The 22,990-nt window shown below is 36.9% G+C and overlaps 1 protein-coding gene and 1 pseudogene across 1 annotated transcript in view; one reads left to right on the top strand and one right to left on the bottom strand.

The window, feature by feature from the left end:
* The window catches only part of CORIN (corin, serine peptidase), a 235,634-nt gene that overhangs the window by 38,945 nt on the left and 173,699 nt on the right, over nucleotides 1–22,990 (top strand). The window contains exon 3 of the mRNA XM_088020863.1: nucleotides 11,847–12,047. Coding sequence (XP_087876989.1) covers nucleotides 11,847–12,047 — 201 coding nt within the window. The remainder of the gene's footprint in view (nucleotides 1–11,846; nucleotides 12,048–22,990) is intronic.
* LOC114206767 (small ribosomal subunit protein uS5 pseudogene) lies at nucleotides 4,139–5,002 on the bottom strand (annotated as a pseudogene).

Consider the following 22,990-nt stretch of genomic DNA (forward strand, 5'->3'; position numbering starts at 1 on the left):
TATTTGATCCTATTTTTATAGCTTTGTGGAAATATAATTCACATACCTGCTTAAAGCGTATAATTGAATAATTTTTAGTATATTCACAGGTAAGTGTAACCATCACTACAATCAATTTTGGAACATTTTTACCACTTTCAGAAGAAACTATACTTTTCACTGTCAGTCTCCTGTCTTTCCATCTGCCCCCTGCCCCAGACCTAAGCAACCACTAATCTATGTAGTGTCTCTATAGATCTCCCTATTCTGGACATTTCATATGACCATACATGGTTTTTGTAACTGGCTTTTTTCATTTGGCATAATATTTTCAAGGTTTATCCATGTTGTATTATGTTTCAGTACTTCATTCCTTCTTAATGGCCAAATAATACTCCATTGTGTGGATTTACCACATTTTCTTTGTCTATTTACCAATTTTAGTTGTTTCCATCTTTTGGCTATTATGAATAATGTTGCCCTGAATATTCATGTACAAGTTTTGGTGTGAACATATGTTTTCATTTCTCTTGGGTTTATACCTAGGAGTAGAATTTTTTTTTATCGCTATATATGGGATTAGGAAGTGCACCATTTACAACCACTTCTAAGTGCCACTTTGGCTTATATTTAGGTATCCTTTAGAAAGTGGACAATTCCTAAGACATTTTCTTCAAAAGTGTTCTTTTCATAGATTCTGCACCAGATGATATATGGATATATTAAGTAATACCTGCTCAAATAAACATTTCCTATTTTGTAACTGAGATGTTTATTGCTGTAATGAGCAATAAAACCCTTTTATATTTGTGTTTTAAAAAACCTCGTTAAACTTTGCTTACTTTTAAACATATTCTGTTTGGTTTGCGTTTGTAACTCCATGCTCTTTCCAAGTTTTATAGTTATTTATGGGTCCATTAGGTTACTATGGGATGGTGGGATGCCAATTTTGTATAAATAACAGGAGCTGTATCTTCAAAAGACAAAGATAATAGTGAGAGGATTATTGTTTAGGAAAAGATAATAAAGGTTTTATGCTAACACAGTTGCACTATGTTTCTCTGATTTTGTCTTTTTGGGCTTCTCTCATGTATAAAGTTAAGTGGCAAAGAGTTGGACTTTTCTGAATAATTATTTCAGCAGCAGAATATAGAAGAGAGCAATAGCAAATTGTTTCTCTCCTTAACCCCCAAAACCGAAGTTGGAACTACAAAGGTTTAGTTTGGTTTAGTGTTTCTAAAATCAGCGGATAGTGTGAGTTGTCCATATGGTTCCAAAGATTTGGACTCTAAAATAAAGATTTTGATTTTTTAAAAAATCAAAGTCCAGGATCAGATAGATTCCAACGTGGATTTTACCAAACATTTAAGGAAGAGTTAATACGTATTCTCCTTAAACTATTCCAAAAAACAGAAGAGAAAGGAGAGCTCACAAAGACATTCTATGTGGCCAGCATTACCCTGATACCAAAACGAGACAAGGACAACACACACACACACACACACACACACACACACACTATAAGCCAATATCCCTGATGCACACAAATGCAAAAATCCTTAACAAAATAGCAAACCATTCAATAATACATTAAAAGGATTATCACCACAATCAAGTGGGATTTATTCTGGGGATGCAAGAATGACTTAATATTTGCAAATCAATCAGTGTGATAAACCACATCAGTAAAATGAAGAATAAAAATTATGTGGTCATCTTAATAGATGCAGAAAAGCATCTAACAAAATTCAACATCCGTTCATGATACTCTCAACAAAGTATGTAGAGGGAACATACCTTAACATAATAAGGGTCATATATAAAAAACCCACAGCTAACATCATACTCAATGGTGAAAAATTGAGAGCTCTTCCTAGAAGATCAGGAGCAAGACAAGGAAATCCACTCTCACTATTTTTATTCAACATAGTACTGGAAGTCCTAGCCACAGCAATCAGAAAAGCAAAAGAAATGAGGCATCAATATTGGTGAGGAAGAAGTTAGCTGTCACTATTTGCAGCTGACTTGATACCATACATAGAAATTCCTAAAGACTCCACCAAAATACTATTCAAAGTAATAAATGAAGTCAGTAAATTTGCAGGATACTAAATTAACCCCAGAAGTCAAGAGTATTTCTGTACACTAATAATGAAGTAATGTCAATAGGAGAAATTGAGAAAACAGTTCCATTTACAACTGCACCAAAAAGAATAAAATACCCAGGAATAAACTTAACCAAGGAAGTGAAAGACCTGTATTCTGAAAACTATAAAACACTGATGAAAGAATTGGAGATGACACAAGCAAATGAAAAGATATTCCATGCTCAGGGATTGGAAGAATTAGTATTGTTAAAATGTCCATACTACCCAGGGCAATCTATAGATTCAATGCAATGACTATCAGAATACCAAGAGCATTTCTCAAAGAACTAGAACAAATAATACTAAAATTTGTATGGAACTAAAAAGACTCCAAATGCCAAAGCCATCTTGAAAAATAAGAACAAAGCTGAAGATACCACAATCCTAGATTTTAAAATATACTACAAAACTTTAGTAATCAAAACAATATAGTACTAGTGTAAATAAAGTTATATTTATATGGTCAATTAATCTATGAAAAAGAAGGCAAGACTATACAATGGGACAAAGTCTCTTCAACAAATGGCTCTGGGAAAACTGGACAGCTGCAGGCAAACGCATGAAACTGGACCACTTTCTTACACTATTCACAAACATAAACTCAAAAAACTATTGGGACTACACAAAAATAAAAAGCTTCTACACAGTGAAGGCCACCATTAACAACAACAAAAAAAGACAACTTACTGAATGGGAGAAGATATTTGCAAAAGATATATCTGATAAGGGGTTAAAATCCAAAATATATAAAGAACTTATACAACTTAACACAAAAAACCCCCAAATAATCCAATTAAAAACAGGCAGAGGATCCGAACAGACATTTTTCCAAAGAAGACCAACAGACCCATGAAAAGATGCTCACCATCACCAATCATCAAGGAAATGCAAATTAAAACAAAATGAAATATCACTTTATGGCTGTCAGAATGGCTAAAATCAAAAACACAAGAAATGATAGGTGTTGGTGAGGATGTGGAGATAAAGAAGCCCTTGTGCACTGTTGGTGGGAATGCAAATTGGTGCAGCCCTTGTGGAAAACAGTGTGGATATTCCTCAAAAAGATTAAAGGTAGAATTACTCTATGATCCAGCAATTCCACAACTGAGTACTTACTAAAGAAAATGAAAACACTAATTCAAAAAGATACATGCACCCCTATGTTTACCACAGCATTATTTACAATGGCCAAGATATGGAAGCAACCCAATTGTCCATCCGTAGACAAATGCATAAGAAGATGCGGTATATATATATAAAATGGAATATTTTGCAGCCATAAAAAATGAGGTCTTGCTATTTGCGGCATCGATGGACCCAAAGTCTATTATGCTAAGTGAAATAAGTCAGACTGAGAAAGATAAATACCATATGATTTCACTCATATGTGGAATCTAAAACCACAAAACAAGTGAACAAACAAAAAGCAGAATTAGACTATATATACAGAGAACAGACTGATGTTTGCCAGAGGGAAAGGGGTGGGAGGAAGGGCAAAATGAGTGAAGGGGAGTGGGAGATACAGGCTTCCAGTTACAGAGAGAATAAGTCACAGGAATAAAAGGCACAGTGTAGGGAATACAGTCAATGATTTATAGTAGCATTGTATGGTGACGGATGGGAGCTACACTTGTGAGCATAACATAGCATAACAGAGAAGTTGAATTACTGTGTTGCACACGTGAAACTAATGTGACACTGTATGTCATTAATACTCAAAAATTTTTTTTATTTTAATTTTATTATGTTCATCACCATACATTACATCATTAGTGTTTGATGCAGTGCTCCATGATTCATTGTTTTCCGTATAACACCCAATGCTCCATGCGGTATGTGCCCTCTTTAATACCCATCACCAGGCTAACCCATTCCCCCAGCCCCCTCCCCTCTAGAACCCTCAGTTTGTTTCTCACAGTCCATAGTCTCTCATGGTTCTTCTCGCCCTCCGATTTCCCCCCCTTCATTTAAAGATTTAGGTGTTTTTTTTTAAACAAGCTTTAGTTCACTTTATTTTTCTTGTATAAAACTAGGTGGTGGCCGCAGCTGGAGCCTGGGTCCTCTGCACAGAGACTCTGGTGTGGGTCTTCACAAGATGGTCAGTGAATTCCTGATCTGGAGACTTGGTGAACACCGTCTCCTTCCAGAGGTCAGGGGTGAGATAGCTGTAAGTCTTGGAGATGGCATCAAAAGTAGCCTTAGCGAAGTTCCCCAGCGTTGGCAGTGCAGCCTCTGGCTGAAGTGTAGCAGTCGTCCATACTGGCCATCATCAGTAGCTTCTTGGGCACAGGGCCTGAAACAATGCCAGTGCCTCTGGGGGCGGGGATGAGACGCACCAGCACAGAGCCACAGCGGCCAGTCACCTTGCATGGGACAGTGTGAGGCTTGCCGATCTTGTTCCCCCAGTAGCCTCGCCTCACGGGGACGATGGAAAGCTTGGCCAGGATGATGGCCCCACAGATGGCAGTGGCGACCTCCTTGGAGCACTTGACACCCAGGCCGACGTGTCCGTTGTAATATCCGATGGCAACAAACGCCTTGAACCTGGTCCGCTGGCCAGCAAACCTCATCCTTGAGGGATGCTCCCAGAAAGACATCAACGATCTCAGATTCCTTGATAGGCAGAGAGAAAGGATAGATCTCCTCTAGGGACTTGATCTTCATGTCCTTGACCAGGCGGCCCAGCTTGGTGACGGGGATCCACTCCTTGTCCTCGGCCTTGCCTCCACGAGCTCCGCGGCCTCGACCCCTGCCCCGATCACGGCCGCGACCGCGGCCCTGGATGCCGCTGCCGAAGCCTCCGCGGAAGCCGCCGCGGCCTCCCGTTCCAGGGCCCCCCGGCCCTCTCGCAGCACCGGCGTCATCCGCCATTTGGTGTTCTCTCGGAGAAGGAGCAAAGATTTAGGTTTTTGAAAGACATTGAAAGGAAAATTGAAGAGTGGGAAAGTTACAATATTCTACCTAGGTTTTTATTTCTTTAGTTATAGCCTAATAATGAAGGACCATGTGACATAGAAAAATAATTTATAATAATTTATAAGGCTGGGGTTTAACATCTTCCTCTTCCATTTACTAGATGTGTGGGTTTTGGTCAGATGCTTTAACTTCTCTGTCAGAAGGGGACTATAATTCTTACTCATTTCACAGAATTGTTACATAAGTCAAATGAAATTAAATTTGTGAAAGTGTCTTTGTAAACAACAAAATTTATTATGGAAGTAAAGAATTAGTTTTTATTATACTAAAAAATTGACTAAAAAAGCCTTGTACTCAAAGTGTGGTCCATGGGCCGGCAATGTCAACATTACTTTAGCGTTTGTGTGAAATGCAGATCCCACTCCAGACCTGTTGACTTTGCATTCTAGCAAGATCCCTAAGTGATTTGTGCTTAATCCAGTCCTCAACCCACTGCAATCCGATCTTCCCCTCTTTCTCTTTTTGTCATACTACTAAATGTTCTTACTGAGGCACCAGTGACTTTTTATCCAATGCACAGCATTTGAAACCAATGTGCATTTGAATAAGACTTAAAAAAAAGATATAAAGTTAAAAAAGAAAAGAATATAACAACCAAAATTGGGTAATAGAGGGCAGGGGGGTGGTCAGAGGAGATAGATTTTCATTTTCACTCATAATGTGGAGCCAATCATTTTCCTAAATATATAGAGAATGAATTTTGACTTTTTTATGGTATTTTTCAAAAATTAGTAAATAAAAATGATAACTATTACCAATTCAACAGCAAAACCCTGTGGTGAAAAGACTAGGTTTTGAAGTCAGACTGAATTCCTGCTCACTTGCTAGCTTCGATAGCTTGAGCAATTTCATAGAATTTTCTAGTTCTCAGTTTTCTCTTTTGTAAAGTGAGATGATAATAATGTCTACTTCATAAGGTTGTGAAGAGTAAATGGCATAATGGATCTAAAATGCTTAGCACTATATGCTCAGCACTATATGCTCAATAAATGTAATTATTATTGTCCTTTAAAAAAAAAAAGAGGAACCCACGCTTTCTTTCTGTGTTTGTTTTTGCCAGTTTGGAAGGAGCATGTTCACTGTTAGTTGGTGCCAGCAACACTGTCTTCCATTCAGGTGGGATCTATGACCTGATATGATCTTGCCCAGTCTTGACTACTCCTTTCTTTTCAAAATGCTTTTCTGTTTTGCCTGCATATTTTCACTTCTGATTTTTCTGCTATCTCTCGCTGCTCTTCTCATCTTTCTTTACCTAGCCATTAAATGTTGGGGTTTCTGTCCTTAGCTCTCTCTCTTCTCACTTGACACCCATGCCTCTCTTAGCAATGTCATCTACCCCCATGACTTCCTTCATCATCCATACATTTCAACAAATATTCATTAAGGCCGACACTGGTGCCAAGCATTCTGCTGGGCACTTGAGATGCAGACATGCATAATACACCCTCTTACCTTCAAGGAGACAGACAGGAAAACAGACAATTGCTCTTGAGTGTAGGTGCGATACAAACAGTGTGTGCTCTGGAATCACAAAGAAGATACAAATTTGTGGGGGTCTTGCAAGTCATTCTGGAGGAAATGTTAAGATTCTCTAGATTTAGACTTTTTTCCTCCTTGAATGTTTTGCAGGCATTTTATACTCAACGTATTTGTAAACTATCTACTGTAACAGTCAGGATAGGGTGTGCTATACTGTGTAACAAAAGTAATCCTATAATAATAATGGTTTAAAAACAACAAAGGTAATTTCTCACTCATGCTGCAAGTCCTTTGTGAATGGCATGGGGGCTAAGCTCACTGAGGTCATTCAGGGACTAAACTGATGAATCAGCCATCATCTTGCACCTATGCAGTTATTGTGCCAGAAAAAAAGAAAAAGGGCACTAGAGATTCTTCTTTTTGTTTTCTAAGTGTATGATATGGTATTATTATCTATAATCACCAGCTGTACATTAGATCCCCAGAACTTATTCATCTTATAACTGGAAGTTTGTACCCTTTGACCAATGTCAAAAATGTCCAGAGACAGAGAATGAGGCCAGAGAATGTAACACACACATGTGTCTTAGTAGAATGCGAGAGAACTGAAACTATTTGTTGAGTAGCACCAATGACTACCACTTCTACCTTAGTTGGGGGTCCCTTCATATACACAGTAATTCAAACCAGAAACCTAGAAGGGACTGACTCTGACTCTGACTCTGACTCTTTCCCTTATCACTCACAATTTTGCCTCTGAAAGCTCTCTTCCAAATGTTACCTTTGTCTTCATTGCTTTTGCCTTGGGTCAGGCCATACTCTTTTCTCACTGGGACTATTGCAGTAGCCTTATTATCCTCTAGACTTGACCCCTTTCCAGCATCACCGTGCTGCCAGAGTGATCATTCCAATGTGCCACCCTATTTAAGATCCTTCAAAACTTCTTCATCACAAGAACAATTCCAAGATTTTAACAGGAACTACTCTTCACAATGTGGCTGCTCTTCCTTTTGCCTTTCCTCCTGCCAGTGCCCCGTGTGCTAGCTGTGTTTAATGACCTGCTGCTGGGCTTTGCATATCTTTCCCCCTTTGTTCTATCTAGAAAGTTCTCCATTCCCTATTACCACACCTCCTTCTTCCCCACAAATGCTTTGCTCAAAACTACACAATCCTTAACTATATTTTAAGATTTCTATTGAGGATCATTCTCCCCTAAGAAACCTTTCCTGACTTTCTCAAATGGAATGACATCTATTTCCCTACTTTCTGTCACCAGATTGCCTTATGCATATCATTCTCAAAGCCCTTGTATCATGGCTTGTATTTTTAGACTACATGCCTGTTTCCCTCAACTAATCTATAAACATCTTGACGATAAGAAGCTCTTACTAAATGTTGTGTTTTCAGCAGGGAGTAAATACAAAGTTCCTGGCACATAGAAAATGCCAAGTAAATGTGTTACCACAGGGCTAGAGATGTAAAGATAAGGAATTACTTTTAAACTCATATCATAGGAAGTTAGTTTTTTTTACATGCATTTGATGGTTCATTTTTTCCAACTTGTATAATTTGTTCAAAGTGAGAAGAGTGTGTGGGTGCATGTGTATGTGTGTGTGTCATGTCCCAGCTCAATTCTTGGGTAGGTTAAATAACTCTTGAAAGCTTTGTTTTCCTTCTCTCTGAAACTCTGTAGAGAAGAGTTGATGATAGCATCTGTTTCAAAAGATTGTTGGAAGGCTAACTCAGTAGATGCTATAGTGACTATGTTAGTTTCCTATTACTGATACAACAAATCGATAACTTGGTAGCTTAAAATGACATAAATATATTACCTTCGAGTTATGGAGGGCAGAAGTCCAAATGGCACTGGGCTAAAATTAAGATGTTGGCAGGACTGTATTCCTTCTGGAGGCTCTAGGAGACAGTCAGTTTCCCATCTTTTCCAACTTCTGGAGGTTTCCTGCATTTCTTGGCTTGTGGCCTCTTTCCATATTCAAATGAGCAATGGTCCATTGAGTCCTTATGCTGCATGGCTCTGATGCATACCCCCTCACCTCCCTCTTCTGCTTATAAAAACCCCACAACCACCTCGCGCTCACGTGAATAATCCAGGGTAGTTTCCCTCTCTCAAATCCCTTAACTAACTCATATCTGCAACATCCCTTTTGCCATTTAAGGTGTGTAAGGTAGCATATTCCTGGGTTCTGGGACTTAGGATGTGGACATCTCTGGAGGGAACATTAATTTTGCCTACCACGGTGCTCAATCCATTCATTACAAGTGACCAGTACATTTTGGCTATTATTATTGGAATTATAGGCTATTTCTTAAACAGACGTTGTTAAACAGAGCTGTGTTCCAGAGCTGAAATACTTTTGAGCCATACAACCTTGATTAGTGTGGCCTTGTATTAACTTGACATGAAAGAGCCCCACTTCATTCACTCCAAAAGTAGGTTAAGTTGATTCACTTTTGAACATTTCCTTAGCCATTTTTATTATGTGGGATGCATTTATAGTAAATGGAAATTGATATTTATTTAAAAATACCTTAGGGCGCCTGGGTGGCTCAGTTGGTTAAGCGACTGCCTTCAGCTCAGGTCATGATCCTGGAGTCCTGGGATCGAGTCCCACATCGGCTTCCCTGCTCAGCAGGGAGTCTGCTTCTCCCTCTGACCCTCTTCCCTCTCGTGCTCTCTATCTCTCATTCTCTCTCAAATAAATAAATAAAATCTTTAAAAAAAAAATAAAAGTACCTTAGTAGCCCTAAGGAAGGCAGTTTTACCTTCATGACTATCATTGTGTAGTAATGACTAACAGTTATTGAGAATTTACTATGTGCCAGGAACTGTTCCAAATATGTGTGTGTGTGTGTGTGTGTGTGTGTGTGTGTGTGTATACAGAGAGAGAGAGAGAAAGACTAATTTGATCCTAATGACCAGTCCCATGAGGGGAGGGCCTTTTATTTTCCTTATTTTATGGCAGTTGAGAGTTTACCCAAAGTTTCAGGGCTGGGATTTAAATCCAGGTGGTCAGGGCGTAAGGCCTGTACTTTTAGCCACAGCACTGTAAAAATAGGAATGTAAAAAGGATGGGGAAAAATGGGAAGAATGAACCCTCCACTTTGGGCTAATAACTCTCAGCATTTTTATAGCTCATCATGATATAGCTTGAGGATATTTAGTCTTACTGAGTTCTAATTTTTGTACTTTTTAAAAAATGCATAATAGATGACCAACTATGAGTTGAGAGTTGGTCGATTTTCAGAGATGCTTGAAAATAAATTGTCTAATGAGTTCAGACTTTTGGATAGGTCCTTAGGTTTGTTCCCTCCCCCTCACTGTCGGTTGGGTTGGTCAGTCTGTCTCTTAAAATTGCACGCTAGGAACATTAACCACGGCAACTACCATACATCATGTATTACCTTTGCCTTTTTATCTATTCTGCCAACCTGCTTTGATATGTAGAGTTTAAGAGCACGGAAGCTGAATTATTTTAGAAAGTTGTTATCCAAGTCACTGTTTCCTAAGAAAGTCTGTGTTTCCAAGGACCTCTTAGAGTAAAGAGATGCTATTAACCCTTTTGCCACTGTGGTTAGATGAAAAAGATAAAAGAAAGATTATTGATATGGCTAATCATTACAAACAAAATGTTAAGAACAACTGTTGAACAATTTCATATGGAAAGGAACTCCTTTTAAGTGAGTTATTCAGGGATGTAACTGTGAAGAGTTGGATTTGCTAAAAGTATGTTGACAGAGCTGGATGCTGACTCAGAGGGTTAGCATAATAAGTAAATCACCTTTACGGGCTTTAAAAGTTCATTACGGCCACATTAGTGGAATTAACATGTTATTGTGAAAGGCCATTTATGTCAAAATAAGTAACAATGAGAGCAACTAATAAATGTATGAAAATAAAATTATAGCTAATCGATTCATACATTCTTCTGTATGAAGGAAATACATATTATACATATTATACAGTCATCAAGTCTATCACATTTAATATGACTTTAATATTGACTCAGAATCACACAGACATTTTGGAGAGTATGTTACCTGCACCACATGGTCACAATTGAGCTTTTATGCTCCAGCGTTTTATTTAGAATCCTTCGGCAGATGAAACTGTTGACCTTAGTTAGCTAGAAAACAGCTGCTTTTCTATTTTGATTTGTAGTTAATGTTTTCCAAGTGTCAAGTACATGTAGAGACATTTTTTCCATAGACATATTAAACATTTTATTTATATTTCTTTTATTTTTAATGGTCCGTGGACTGTTTGGAAAAGTGAGAGCCAATGAGAGCATTCATTGTAAATTCCTTTAGAAAAAAAAAAAACCTCCCCCGGATATTTCTATAATGAATCAATATCACATTTGTTTATTTTAGTGACATACTCAATTATAGTGCCATATTCTGGAACCAGTCCGTTGTCTATTTTTACTAAGTTAAAAATACATGATCTCTTTCAAAGTTTTCGGGAGTTTCTGCCGAAGTCAAAGCTAGGTGATTTCCAGTATCTTAGGTTTGACTATTTTGTCATTGAATGAATATCTCGAGAAAGTGACCAACTGATAATTTGTTTAACGGCTATATCGTATTCATCGTATTATATTTATATTTTCTGGTCAAAGATGAAGGTAATTTAGTTCCTTCTCTGTTTTTCTAGAATTAGAGTTTTACTTTTGGGCAGTTTTTATGATATAGTCTTGGCAAATATATGAGCCCTGTTATTTTTATTTATCTGTTATGCATAGGTCACTGAAATTTGGAAAATGTGGAGAAATATAAGGCTGAAGCTAAGCAGACACTATTGTCCTTTGGTGGCAGATATAGAGATATGAAGAGCTTGTGTCCTGGGTACTAAGTAGCATAAAATGATGGATGAAATTGAGAAACTGGGAAAGGAGAAAGGAAACACTGTAAGATTCACCACATTTCATTTATTTGTTGAGTCTCAGTGAGGTGGTATTGCCCTAAATTCTTTGGGCATGGGGACACCTAGATGGGAGACTCAGTTTCTCTACCTGAAGCTTTTGAGGAAGCAGTAGTTTCTTCACAGGGTTAGGTTACTCGTGGTAGAAGAGACGCTCTCTTGGTTGTCCCAGTGAAGTGGGTAGTTTTGCTAGCCACCATCTTTCTCTTTGTGTTTGCCTGGATAGAATGAAACTTGGGAAAGTCGCTCTAGAGTTTTCTTAATGGGTTTTTTAAAATAAATACTTCTAGTAATGTATCGAAATATCCTTTTTTTTGGTCTTTCAGGAACATTAAAAAAAGCCTATTTTAAAGCAAATGGGAGTGAACCTTTGGTCACTGATGGTGAAGTTCAAGTGTCTGATATTATTCTTACAAATACAATTTGTAACAAGAGCACTGTGACATCTACTACACATCCCAATCAACACATTCCAGCCTGGACCACGGATGCTTCTCTCCCAAGGGACCAAAATCACAAGAACACAAGTAAGTCTGAGGATGCTGAATACTTGTGCCCTTTAATGTCTGTGGAACCCATGGGTGGGTTTTTAAGTGTGGCAACCAGTACTCTTAATTCACAATCACTTACTGGTCACACAGGCAAAGCTCTACTCACTTACCCGGCAAACTTAACTGAGAGTTCTATTCCTTAACATGAAATGCCATCAGCTCAGCTGTCCAGATAGGGAAAAGGGTAAGTAATGAAAATGTATCAACGTCATTTAACATTTCTGAGGCATACTGCTTGCCCCAGTACAATGGTATTGATTTTATGGTGGTTCACTTCTGAAATTTTGTGTTTCTGGTTTGAAGTTTTAAGTTACTTATTTTGAGATGGTTAAATGAGTAAGTAAGTGAAGTTACTTATTTTGTTATTGGTGCCTTGTGGGAAGGATCTCAATTCTATGATAGAATGTCAATGATTTAATGGGAACTATCCTCCCATTTGCTTTTGAGGTGCTCATGTGTTCTTTTTACCTTTTTCCCTCTTCTCCCTCTTTTATTAGCTGTGCTATTTATTGTACATGTTGGTGACTGACAATCACACCTTGAGAAAAATGGTGTGTGTGAAACTCTGCTCAAGGACAAATGGAGGAATCTGTCAGCTATTCCAGAACAAGAGCTGGAAGAGAGAGAGAGTGGACAGCGAGTGTGGAGAGGGACCCGTTAGATGGTGGCAGGCGATAGGCTCTGGAATGTGATTCTATTCTTCAATATCCCTCAGATTTTTAGTAAAGGCACTAAGCTTCCAGAATTCTGGTGGGAGTGGAGTTGTGGGTAACGTGTCCAAGAACATCGGCTCTGATCCAGTTAGTGCTGGCAAAACATAATCAGAGTACAGTCACTGTAAGAACTTTCTCTGCAGTTGTCTTAATTCTTATATTCTTTTTTTCTAAAGATTTTATTTGAGAGAGAGAGAGAAAGAGAGAGAGAGAGCACAAGTGGGGGGAAGGGCAGACGGACAAGCAGACTCCGTGCTGAGTGCAGAACCCCACGTGGGGCTCGATCCCAGGACCCTGGGATCATGACCTGAGCCGAAGTCAGATGCTTAACGACTGAGCCACCCAAGCACCCCTTAATTCTTATTTTCTACTTCCTAAAACAAGATTGTGTGATTCAAAATTGTACAAAGCCCAACCATTCATGGTCATTTTCTTGTTTGTTCCTCCCTCTTTCATGAAAACACACAAAGGGAAATCATAGCCTAGGTCTAGGACAGAGTATTGATTTTCATTCTGAGCCAGGAAGGGAAGGATTAAGCTAAATTGTAGCTATCATAGCATATGTTTGCCAGTGTCTGAAGAAAAGCAGAATTATTCTGTTGCTTTAGCCCCAAAGAGACAGACTGTTTGGATTTCATTATTTCACACAGCACCCACGTATTAACTATTTCTTATGCTTGGTGTTCGTCAGTGATAAACACAGATCCGTGTTTATTACCTGATAATAATAACTGCAAACCCAAATTATGCCCAGTGAAATTTGTTTTCCTCATGAGTTTGATTTTGAAGTTTTTAAGATTTTATTCATATTTTAAGCACTTCATTATTCTTTTTTTTATTCTGCTTTTATTACTTAACAGTTGATGTAAGAGAACTTCCCCCATATTATTAACATACTTTGTAAACATTGTTTCTAAAGTTTATTGGTTATTCTATGGTTTTGTCATATGTTTAGTTTTTCTTACCATTCTCCTATTGCTCAACTTTTTTTTTGACCCCAGTTTTACTTTCTTAAGGACCGTGTTTTTCATTGCAAGTGCAGAAGTCGTTTAAGCAAAAACTCAGTCCTGTTAATGTGGTTGCAATTACAGCAATTGTTATTTTCTTTTGCTAAGTGGATTTGTCTCTATTTTGAAAGTTTTGTCATTTGTTAAGATTCAAGTAGAGGTGGCAGGCACATACTCTGAAGAGTAAAGAAACATATGGTATTTGTTACTCAATTTGGAAGCTTGGATGGAAGTCTGTTTGACTCGTTTTCTCTTCCTATGCCTTGAACATTGCTTGAGACTATGAATGTAATTTGATGTGTAAAGGAAATCCAGGTGAAATTAGAACAGTTAAATGGAGAAAGGTCAAAACCTTTGAATATATGTCGTTCCATGTTGTTAATGTACTTTACAGTTAATGCTGAGCGTTACTGTCTGTCTGACCACCTAGACCCTCAATAGACGGTCGGTATTAACTAAAATTATTCATTGCAAAGGATTTGATAATTTTTCATACATTTCGGTAATACTGCTAGCCTGTGATTATGGAGCTTTTGGTTGTTTTGAGGGCATATTTAAATACTTTCTCTGTGGTCCTTATATGTAATTAACTGATGAGGTGTGCAGGACAGACAATGTATACCATTTCAAGTAATGGAATTGAGGCTTAGAGAAATTAAGTTGACATATCCAGTATCACTTGTCTAGTAGTTGGTAGGCATTAAATTGGGATTCCAATCTTGGGACTCCTAGACCACTGCTCTTTCGAGTATTTCATGCTTCCTCATTTAATTTTATTGCATTCTTTGCTGTTGCAGAGCAAATTTAAGCTCGAGGAGAGTAATTTGTTCATTGCACTATAAAGTATTTATTGAATGAATAAAGAAATGAACTACAGTCATTTCAAAATTTTAATATCTGATTTATCACTTTTCATTAACAATATCTAATCATACTTCTGCACTTGATATTTAACCAGTTTTACTTAAAGCATCATTTAATGCCTTGTATCAGTACTAACACCTAACAGAGGATTTGCTTTTATAATTTTTAAAAAATTATTATCTAATTGAAATGTCATTTTAAATTCCTGGCATATGTGAAGTCTATTTAAGTCCACTTCAGTCCAAAAATACAGTGGCCAGACATTCTGTTCTACCCAAATATCCTGGGTAGGAAACCAAGGAGAGAACTCCGGGCAAAGGTACATGGAAGTAGCCTTTCCTTAAGACCTTTACGCCTGGTGGTCCTCAATATCAAGCCAAAGCATAGAATACTATAGTTTGTAAACTCTTAATCAGAATACCCACCCCCCCAATTACACTGTGTGGTGGAGCTTTGTAAATGTAAAACAGGTTTTATGTGACATCTGTTACTTTTGGATTTTCATTAGCTGCATTTTGAAACCCAGTTGTACTATGGAAAGGGAAAGCTTGCATATTATATTTCAGCAAGGGATTTTCTAGGTTGCATTTTGTATTTTCACTTTTTTGTTTTCACCTTTCTCCTTATATATTTTTATAAATATTTAAACATAAATTGAATTCTAAGGAAAGGAAAAAACTCTTTGGCCAACCAAGAGGTTTTGGGTTAAAAATAATATGGTGCACAATGAAGTAACCTAGAGACTCTGATCAGGAATTAAAGTGAGAAAAGAGTGGGATAATGTGCTAGAAGCTTCAGGTGTTCTGTTATCATGCTCTTTGATAACCAGCTCCATAATCATCTGTATCAGATGAAAATGCATCATGCCTCTCATTCACTTTTTTAAAAAAGATTTGTTAGCACTGATAACTTTGTACCAAAAGTGCCCTAATCACATGCTAAAAATTTGCTGAGTGTACATGGAACACTACATCAAAAACTAATGTAATGTATGGGTGATTAACATAACATAATAAAAAAAATTGCTGAGTGTAGAAAACTTACACACCAGTCAAAAACCCTAAAGTTATTCTTTCTTCCTAGTTTTCTGTTTGTAACATGGTGTTTCTACTAGCTTGAAAGTAAGCTCTGCCAAGAGTATGAAGCTAAGGGGATCAGAGTCTTGAAGTTTTGCCTGGATTAGTATTCATCAGGCAACTCTACAAAGGGGGATTTTGGGGAGAGGGAGTCTAATTAGAGTCTAATTAGACATCTGAAATCACATTAAGTCCCTTCTCCTTTTTCCCTGACATTTTCTAACCTTATCAACAATAGAACACTGGATGTCTTCATTATATTTTTCATAGACAATAAAAATTCTATGTATGGGTCCCTTGGGGTCTTTGGATTATGATTAAGAATACATACTCCAGATGAAAAGAGTATTTTTTTAAATTTTTTTAAGATTTTATTTATTTATTTGAGAGAGAGAGAATGAGAGACAGAGAGCACGAGAGGGAAGAGGGTCAGAGGAAGAAGCAGACTCCCCGCTGAGCAGGGAGCCCGATGTGGGACTCGATCCTGGAACTCCAGGATCATGATCTGAGCTGAAGGCAGTCGCTTAACCAACTGAGCCACCCAGGTGCCCGAAAAGAGTATTTTTTTGATACCTGGAAGAGTCTAAGCCCTGTTTAAACTGCTTCATTAGGAATTTGCTACTCCAAAATTTACTCTAGTCATGACCCTGGACACTATTGCTTATGTGCTCTGCTAACCATCAGTGTTAGACACCAATGTTCAAGTCCAGTTGGTTGCCCTCTTCTGTATATTAAATCGTATTCTTCAGGCTTGAAGAATAGTTATGAGATTCAGAAATGGGCTTCTGGCTAGAATCAACATCTAAGCAAGAACCAAGTGAAACATTTAGATAATTGTTGCATGTTTTTCTGGTTAGCACGGTAGCATTCTAGTAAAGACCTGCACAATACTTGGGAAAGAGAGAAAGGAATTTCAAATGTAGTAATGGATTCTCTTCCCCCCGCCTTTCCTTTCTCTTTATTTCATCTTTAGATGACTGTCCTTGGGAAGTACTGGGTTCTCTTCCTGAGAAAGCAAACTCAATCACTTGCAGAGGTAGGCTTTTGAAAGGGGTTGGATTGCTCACTGGTTCACTCTCCATTGACTACAGTCCCAGTCTTCCCTTCTCAAAGATCTCTGGGTAAGACTTCCTGACCTTCTTTCCAAAATGAATCCTGCAATATTCCACAGGTGACGTGTTCCCCCAAAGGCATTGTGCCTATAACACATTACTGTAGCAAATGAGAGTCAGAGTTAAATAGTTGTGTCAAAGGCTTGTGGTTCAAAATTTTCCTCTCCAGAATCATTATCACAGTTTCCTCTTCAGGAAGAACAGCCCAATATCCTTGATCAGTATAGAGAAAAAAGAAAAGAAAAGAAAAGAAAAGAAAAGAAAACAATAGCATGGTGATACTACATTGCAAACACAGTCCTGATCCAATTCAAGGATAAAAATGATCTTTTTAAAGCCAAATTCTTAGATAAAAGTTAAAAAAAAACAAAAACAACCTGTGTAATTTACTCTACTCTCCGGTTCTGAAAGAAAGTTGGCATTGTGTATATTCTTTTGCCTGATTCATTCAATTTGCTGTCTTAGGTTTTTGGTCCCTGTACAATTCTGTGTTGAAAGCAAAAAAACTATCATGGGAATCTGTTTGCTGTTACTTGTGCCTTTGGAGAATATGACTTTTCACTTCCTTGTAGTTGAAATGAATATGATAATGAATTTTGTAAGCCAAAAGCTTTGCATCAATTTACATTTGATGCAAACCCCTCCTTGTCTTTTATTGTTAACATATTTTATTCTTATATTTTGCTCCTCTGCATCATTAACCTAATATTTGCATGTGGTGTTTGAATTGATAAAATTTACAGTATTTGTTTATAATTATGTTAATTGGTATAAACTCATTCTGATGTTTATGTGCTCCTCCAAGCTTTGCCAGACATCTCAATTTCTGAGAGTTTAGGATATTCTGGGAAGCACCATTTATTCATCAGCAGCTGTTTATTGGTGCCAAGCTCTGGGGTTTGTCTGTGTACTGTAAAAGTGGATCAAGTAGAGGCATCCCATCCCTAAGCAGCCACTGTCTAGTAACTGCCTTGAGACATAAACAAACTGAAAAATTCTATAAGAGAGGGTCAGGGACAGAGGAAAACATGATCTATTTCAATTCTTCTTATTTCTTTAAAAGATAAAATTGCTAGTTCATACCATATTTAAGCTATAATAAATACATCGTTTTTCCAAACAATAAAGTTTTATTTATAACTATAAAAGTTAATTTTAGTTTAAAGGTTTGACCTGGATTTTTCATTTTTAATGAGATTATACTGTATCACTATTAAATTTAAAAATTTAGTTATAATATAATTACCTTAGATAATTTGAACTGACCCTGTAGTTTTCAATTTTATGGGAAGGCCAACCTTGCTTTTATAGATACTGTTGAGAATTTTATCACCTCAGGAAGTGGGAGGTCTGGAATCATACAATTCCCTCCTTGAAATTTCTTTCCAATCTTTCACTGTTTATTAAGTAACCAACTCACAGAGTTTGTTTCTGCTTTGGTTATATGTTTAGAAATGTGTACTGGACAAAGGATATGCATTTTAAGAAACAGATTTGTGATAACTTGGTGGCTATTAAACCATCGTGTGTTACCATATTATGTATCGTTTAAGGTCAACAGAAATTTTTAAAAATAAATAATATGAGAGGGTTGCCATGGGAAAGAAATGAATTAACTTTTTGCTTGTTTCAGAGTTTGGGGATTGGCCAAGTGGCCATGTTATAGCCAATCATGAGAGACAGTGAAGCAAGTAATGTGTGGGGACACGTCACGCACTGTCAGTGTTAAGGCGCGGACCCGTCACCCCTTCCTTATTTCATATTTCTCCCTTTGGGAATGGGATGTCTATCCTCTGCCTGTCCCACCATTGTATTTTGGAAACCCATAACTTGTCAGGTTTCACAGTTTCACAACTGGAGAGGAATTTTGCCTCAGGATGAATTGTGCTTTGGTCTCACCCACATCTGATTTAGATAATATTTAGGTAAGACTCTGGACTTGAGACTTTGGAGTTGATGCTGGAATGACTTAAGACTTTGGGGCTTTGGGGATAGAATAAATATATTTTGCATATAAGGACATGAATTTTGGGGGGCCAAGGGTGGAATATTATGGATTGAATGTTTTTATCCCTCTAAAACTCATATGCTGGAGCTTTGACACCCAATGTGATGGTATTTGGAGATGGGGACTTCGGGAAGTAATTAGAGCTAGAGGAGATCATGAGGTGGGACCATCATGATGGGATTAAGTGTCCTTCCTTATAAGAGGAGACACCAGAAAACTTGCTCTTTCCATGCTCATACAAAAAAGAGGTCATGTGAGCACACAGCGAGCACAGAGTGAGAAGACATCCTCTGTAACCCAAGGGAAGAGCTTTCCTCAGAAACCCACCATGCCATCACTTTCATCTTAGACTTCCAGCTCCAGAACTGGGAGAAAATAAATTTTTGTTCTTTAAGTCACCCAGTCTATAGTATTCTGTGATGGCAGCCTGGGTAGACTAATACAAATCTCACATTTAATGCAAAGCTATTAAATAAAATGTTAGCAACCAAATCTATTAACACCAAAAATTATATTGCATTTTAACACAATAGGCCTTATTGTGGAAATACAAGGATGGCTTAATATTAGACACTTCATTCATAGGTCTTCTAATTTAATTAATAAAGTAGATTTCTTTTATTGATCATCTCAATTGCTGAAGCAAAAGCATGTGTTAAAATTTGACACCAAACAGGGAAGAAAATGTCTTTAATCCAATAAGGAGTATCTCTCAAAAACCTGGATGCTTTGACATTATTTGTAATTCCAGAAGAATGAAAATATTCTAACAAGGAAGGAACTGTTAAAAAAAAACAAAACATGGTATAGCCAAGCAATAGTGTAAGATACATCTGGGAAGATAATGAGGTAGATCTCTACACACTGATATATATAGTGATCTCTAGACTAAATCATGAATCAATAAATCAAGGTGCCAAACAATGTATAAAACATGCCACCTTTTGGGTGATAAGTTGGAAAGGGGAAATATATTTGTTTACTTATGTTAAAAAATAAACAGAGGAAAGATACACCAAAAACTAATAAAAATGTTTTTTTATTGGTGAAGAAGAACATGAAGGAAGTGACCCAGAGGCCAATAAGACATCTTTAAATGTACCTTTCATGTAGTTTTGATTAAGAATCAGGTAAATGACTCATTTGATAAACAATAAACAATTACACCAGTGGAAAAAATTCATTAAAAATTGAAAACAAGGCAATAAATTATCTAACTATATATCAAGTTAGTGACTTGACCATCCAAAATAAAAGAATTATCTCCACTGAACTTAGAATATTTTGATTGTGCATCACTAGTGGATGTACTCTAAGCACCGAAAGAATTGCCAAGAAGGTTTAAACTCAACAAGTAGTCTTTTTTTCCTCCCAGCTTTATTGAGGAAAAATTGACAAACATTTGCATATATTTAAAGTGTAAAATGTGGTGATTTGATATACACATGCATTTTGACATGATTGCCCAGATCAAGGTAATTAACACATCCATCACTTCATGTAGTTAACTCTGTGTGTGTGTGTGGTGAGAACACTTTTACTCTCAGCAAATTTCAAGTCTTTCATACAGTGTTGTTAACTATAGTCACCCTGCCATATGTTAGTTAGATCCTCTGAACTTATTCATCTGTAACTGAAAATTTGTACCCTTTGATCTACAACCTCTTATTTCCCCTCAGCTCCTAGCAACCACTACCCTATTCTCTGTTTCTGTGAAGTCCTTTTTTTTTTTTTAATATTCCATATATAAATGATACTGTATGGTATTTGTCTCTCTCTGGGTTTATCCATGTTATTGCTATCGACAGGATTTCTTTTTAGGACCAAATAATATCCCGTTACATGTTCTTTATCCATTCATCTTTCAATGGACACTTATGTTGTTCCACATCTTGGGTGTTGTAACTTGTGCTGCAATGAACATGGGGTGCATATATCTTTTCAAATTGGCATTTTCATTTTCTTCAGATAAAAAAGAAATGCCACTTTCCCAGATGTGGAATTGCTGGGTGTTATGGTATTTCTATTTTTAATTTTGGTGGAATCTCCACACTGTTTTTTATAGTGACCACACCGATTTACATTCCCATCAACACCGTACAAGGCTACTCCTTTCTCTACATCCTCATCAACACTTGTTATCTCTTTTTTTTTGTCATTCTTTTTTTTTATTTTTTATTGTTATGTTAATCACCATATATTACATCATTTGTTTTGGTGTAGTGTTCCATGATTCATTGTTTGCGTATAACACCCAGTGCTCCATGCAGAATGTGCCCTCCTTAATACCCATCACCAGGCCAACCCATCCCCCCACGCTCCTCCCCTCTAGAAACCTCAGTTTATTTTTCAGAGTCCATCATCTCTCCTGGTTCATCTCCCCCTCTGACTTACTCCCCTTCATTCTTCCTCTCCTGCTATCTTCTTCTTTTTCTTTTTTCTTAAAATATGTTGCGTTATTTGTTTCAGAAGTACAGATCTGTGATTACTTGTTATCTCTTGTCTGGCTATTATCAAATAGCTATCCTAACAGGTGTGAGGTGTTCTCTATAATTAAGAATCTATTTCTTGGTTTGCCACTCTCTCTCTCTCTTTTTTCCCTTTGCTCATTTGTTTTGTTTCTTAAGTTCCACATATAAGTGAAATCATATGGTATTTGTCTTTCTCTGACTGACTTATTGTGGTTAGCCTTATACTCTCTAGCTCCATCCATGTCCTTGCAAATGATGAGATTTCATTATTTTTTATGGCTAATATTCCATTGTATGTATATACCCCATCTTCTTTATCCATTCGTCAGTTGATGGACACTTGGGCTGGTTCCATATCTTGGCTACTGTAAATAATTCTGCTATATAAACATAGGGGTGTATTTATCCCTTTGAATTAGTGTTTTTGTATTCTTTGGGTAAACACTCAGTAGTGCTATTGCTGGACCGTAGGGTAGTTCTATTTTTGACTTTTTGAGGAACCCTCATACTGTTTTCCAGAGTGGCTGCATCAGTTTGCATTCCCACCAACAGTGCAAGAGGGTTCTTTTCTCTCCACATCCTCGCCAACGTCTGTTGTTTCTTGTGTTGTCGATTTTGGCCATTCTGTCAGGTGTGATGTGATATCTCATTGTAGTTTTGATTAGCATTTCCCTGATGGTAAGTGATGATGAACATCTTTTCCTGTGTCTGTTGGTCATCTGTATGTCTTTTCTGGAGAAATGTGGAAATGAACATATATTAGTGAGTGAATAAGTAGGCTATGAAATAATATGTACATTGCATACATACAAAGCATTGTAATACACTGTAATGCTATATATATTCATTTTATGTTAAGTAAAATGTATCTTTTGAAAGAAAAAAAAGACTAGAAAATAATGTCACACTTATTGTGTGTCAAGTATTGTGCTGTATACCTTACAAGAAAGCTCTATTAAGTAGATACTATTAATATTTATCTACTAATTATATTTATCTAATAATAATTATTTTAAAATAAATTTCTACTTTTGCTTACCTCATTTCATTGCTAGTTATGTAGGCAGTTTTGCACACCTTATAATAGTAGGGATTTAATAAGGATTTACATAGGATAGGGAAATATGGGCAACAAATATATAGTTTAAAATTCTGAAATCAAAATAATTCAGTAATATGATTTAACTTAAAATATATCATTTTCTTTTTTAGTTCCTTTCTGTATCCATGGCATAGAGTTTCATTTTTTTTCAAACTTCCAAAAATGGGGAATACTCTTATTTTTCTTTATGTTTTTGAGCAATCAAAGCAATAAACCCTAGGTTTCTGGTTTCTATAGTAATAAATAAGTACTGGAGCCACTGGTACTCAAGCCCTAAAATTTAAAGAAGCCCTTAAACAAAGAAGGCTGTTGCACTACTTTTCAATATTGTGAAGGATTTCAGGTATACATATTTTAATAATTACCATTACTTCTTGCATCCTGCTTCTTTCTTCTGGGTTAAATTCTCTTCTTAACTGAATTACTCCTTGGGAGTTCTCCCAGTGAATACTATTTCAGTTTTGATTTGTTTTAAAATGTCTTTATTTCCCCCCTCACTATGGCATGATTGTTTAGCTAAGTTGACAGTTTTTTTTTTCTCTCATCAATTTAAGAATTTTATTTCA

The sequence above is a fragment of the Eumetopias jubatus genome, unplaced genomic scaffold (assembly GCF_037043125.1).
Source record: "Eumetopias jubatus isolate StellerSeaLion01/CBP00866 unplaced genomic scaffold, mEumJub1_p1.0 scaffold_2, whole genome shotgun sequence".
In the NCBI taxonomy this organism is placed as follows: Eukaryota; Metazoa; Chordata; class Mammalia; order Carnivora; family Otariidae; genus Eumetopias; species Eumetopias jubatus.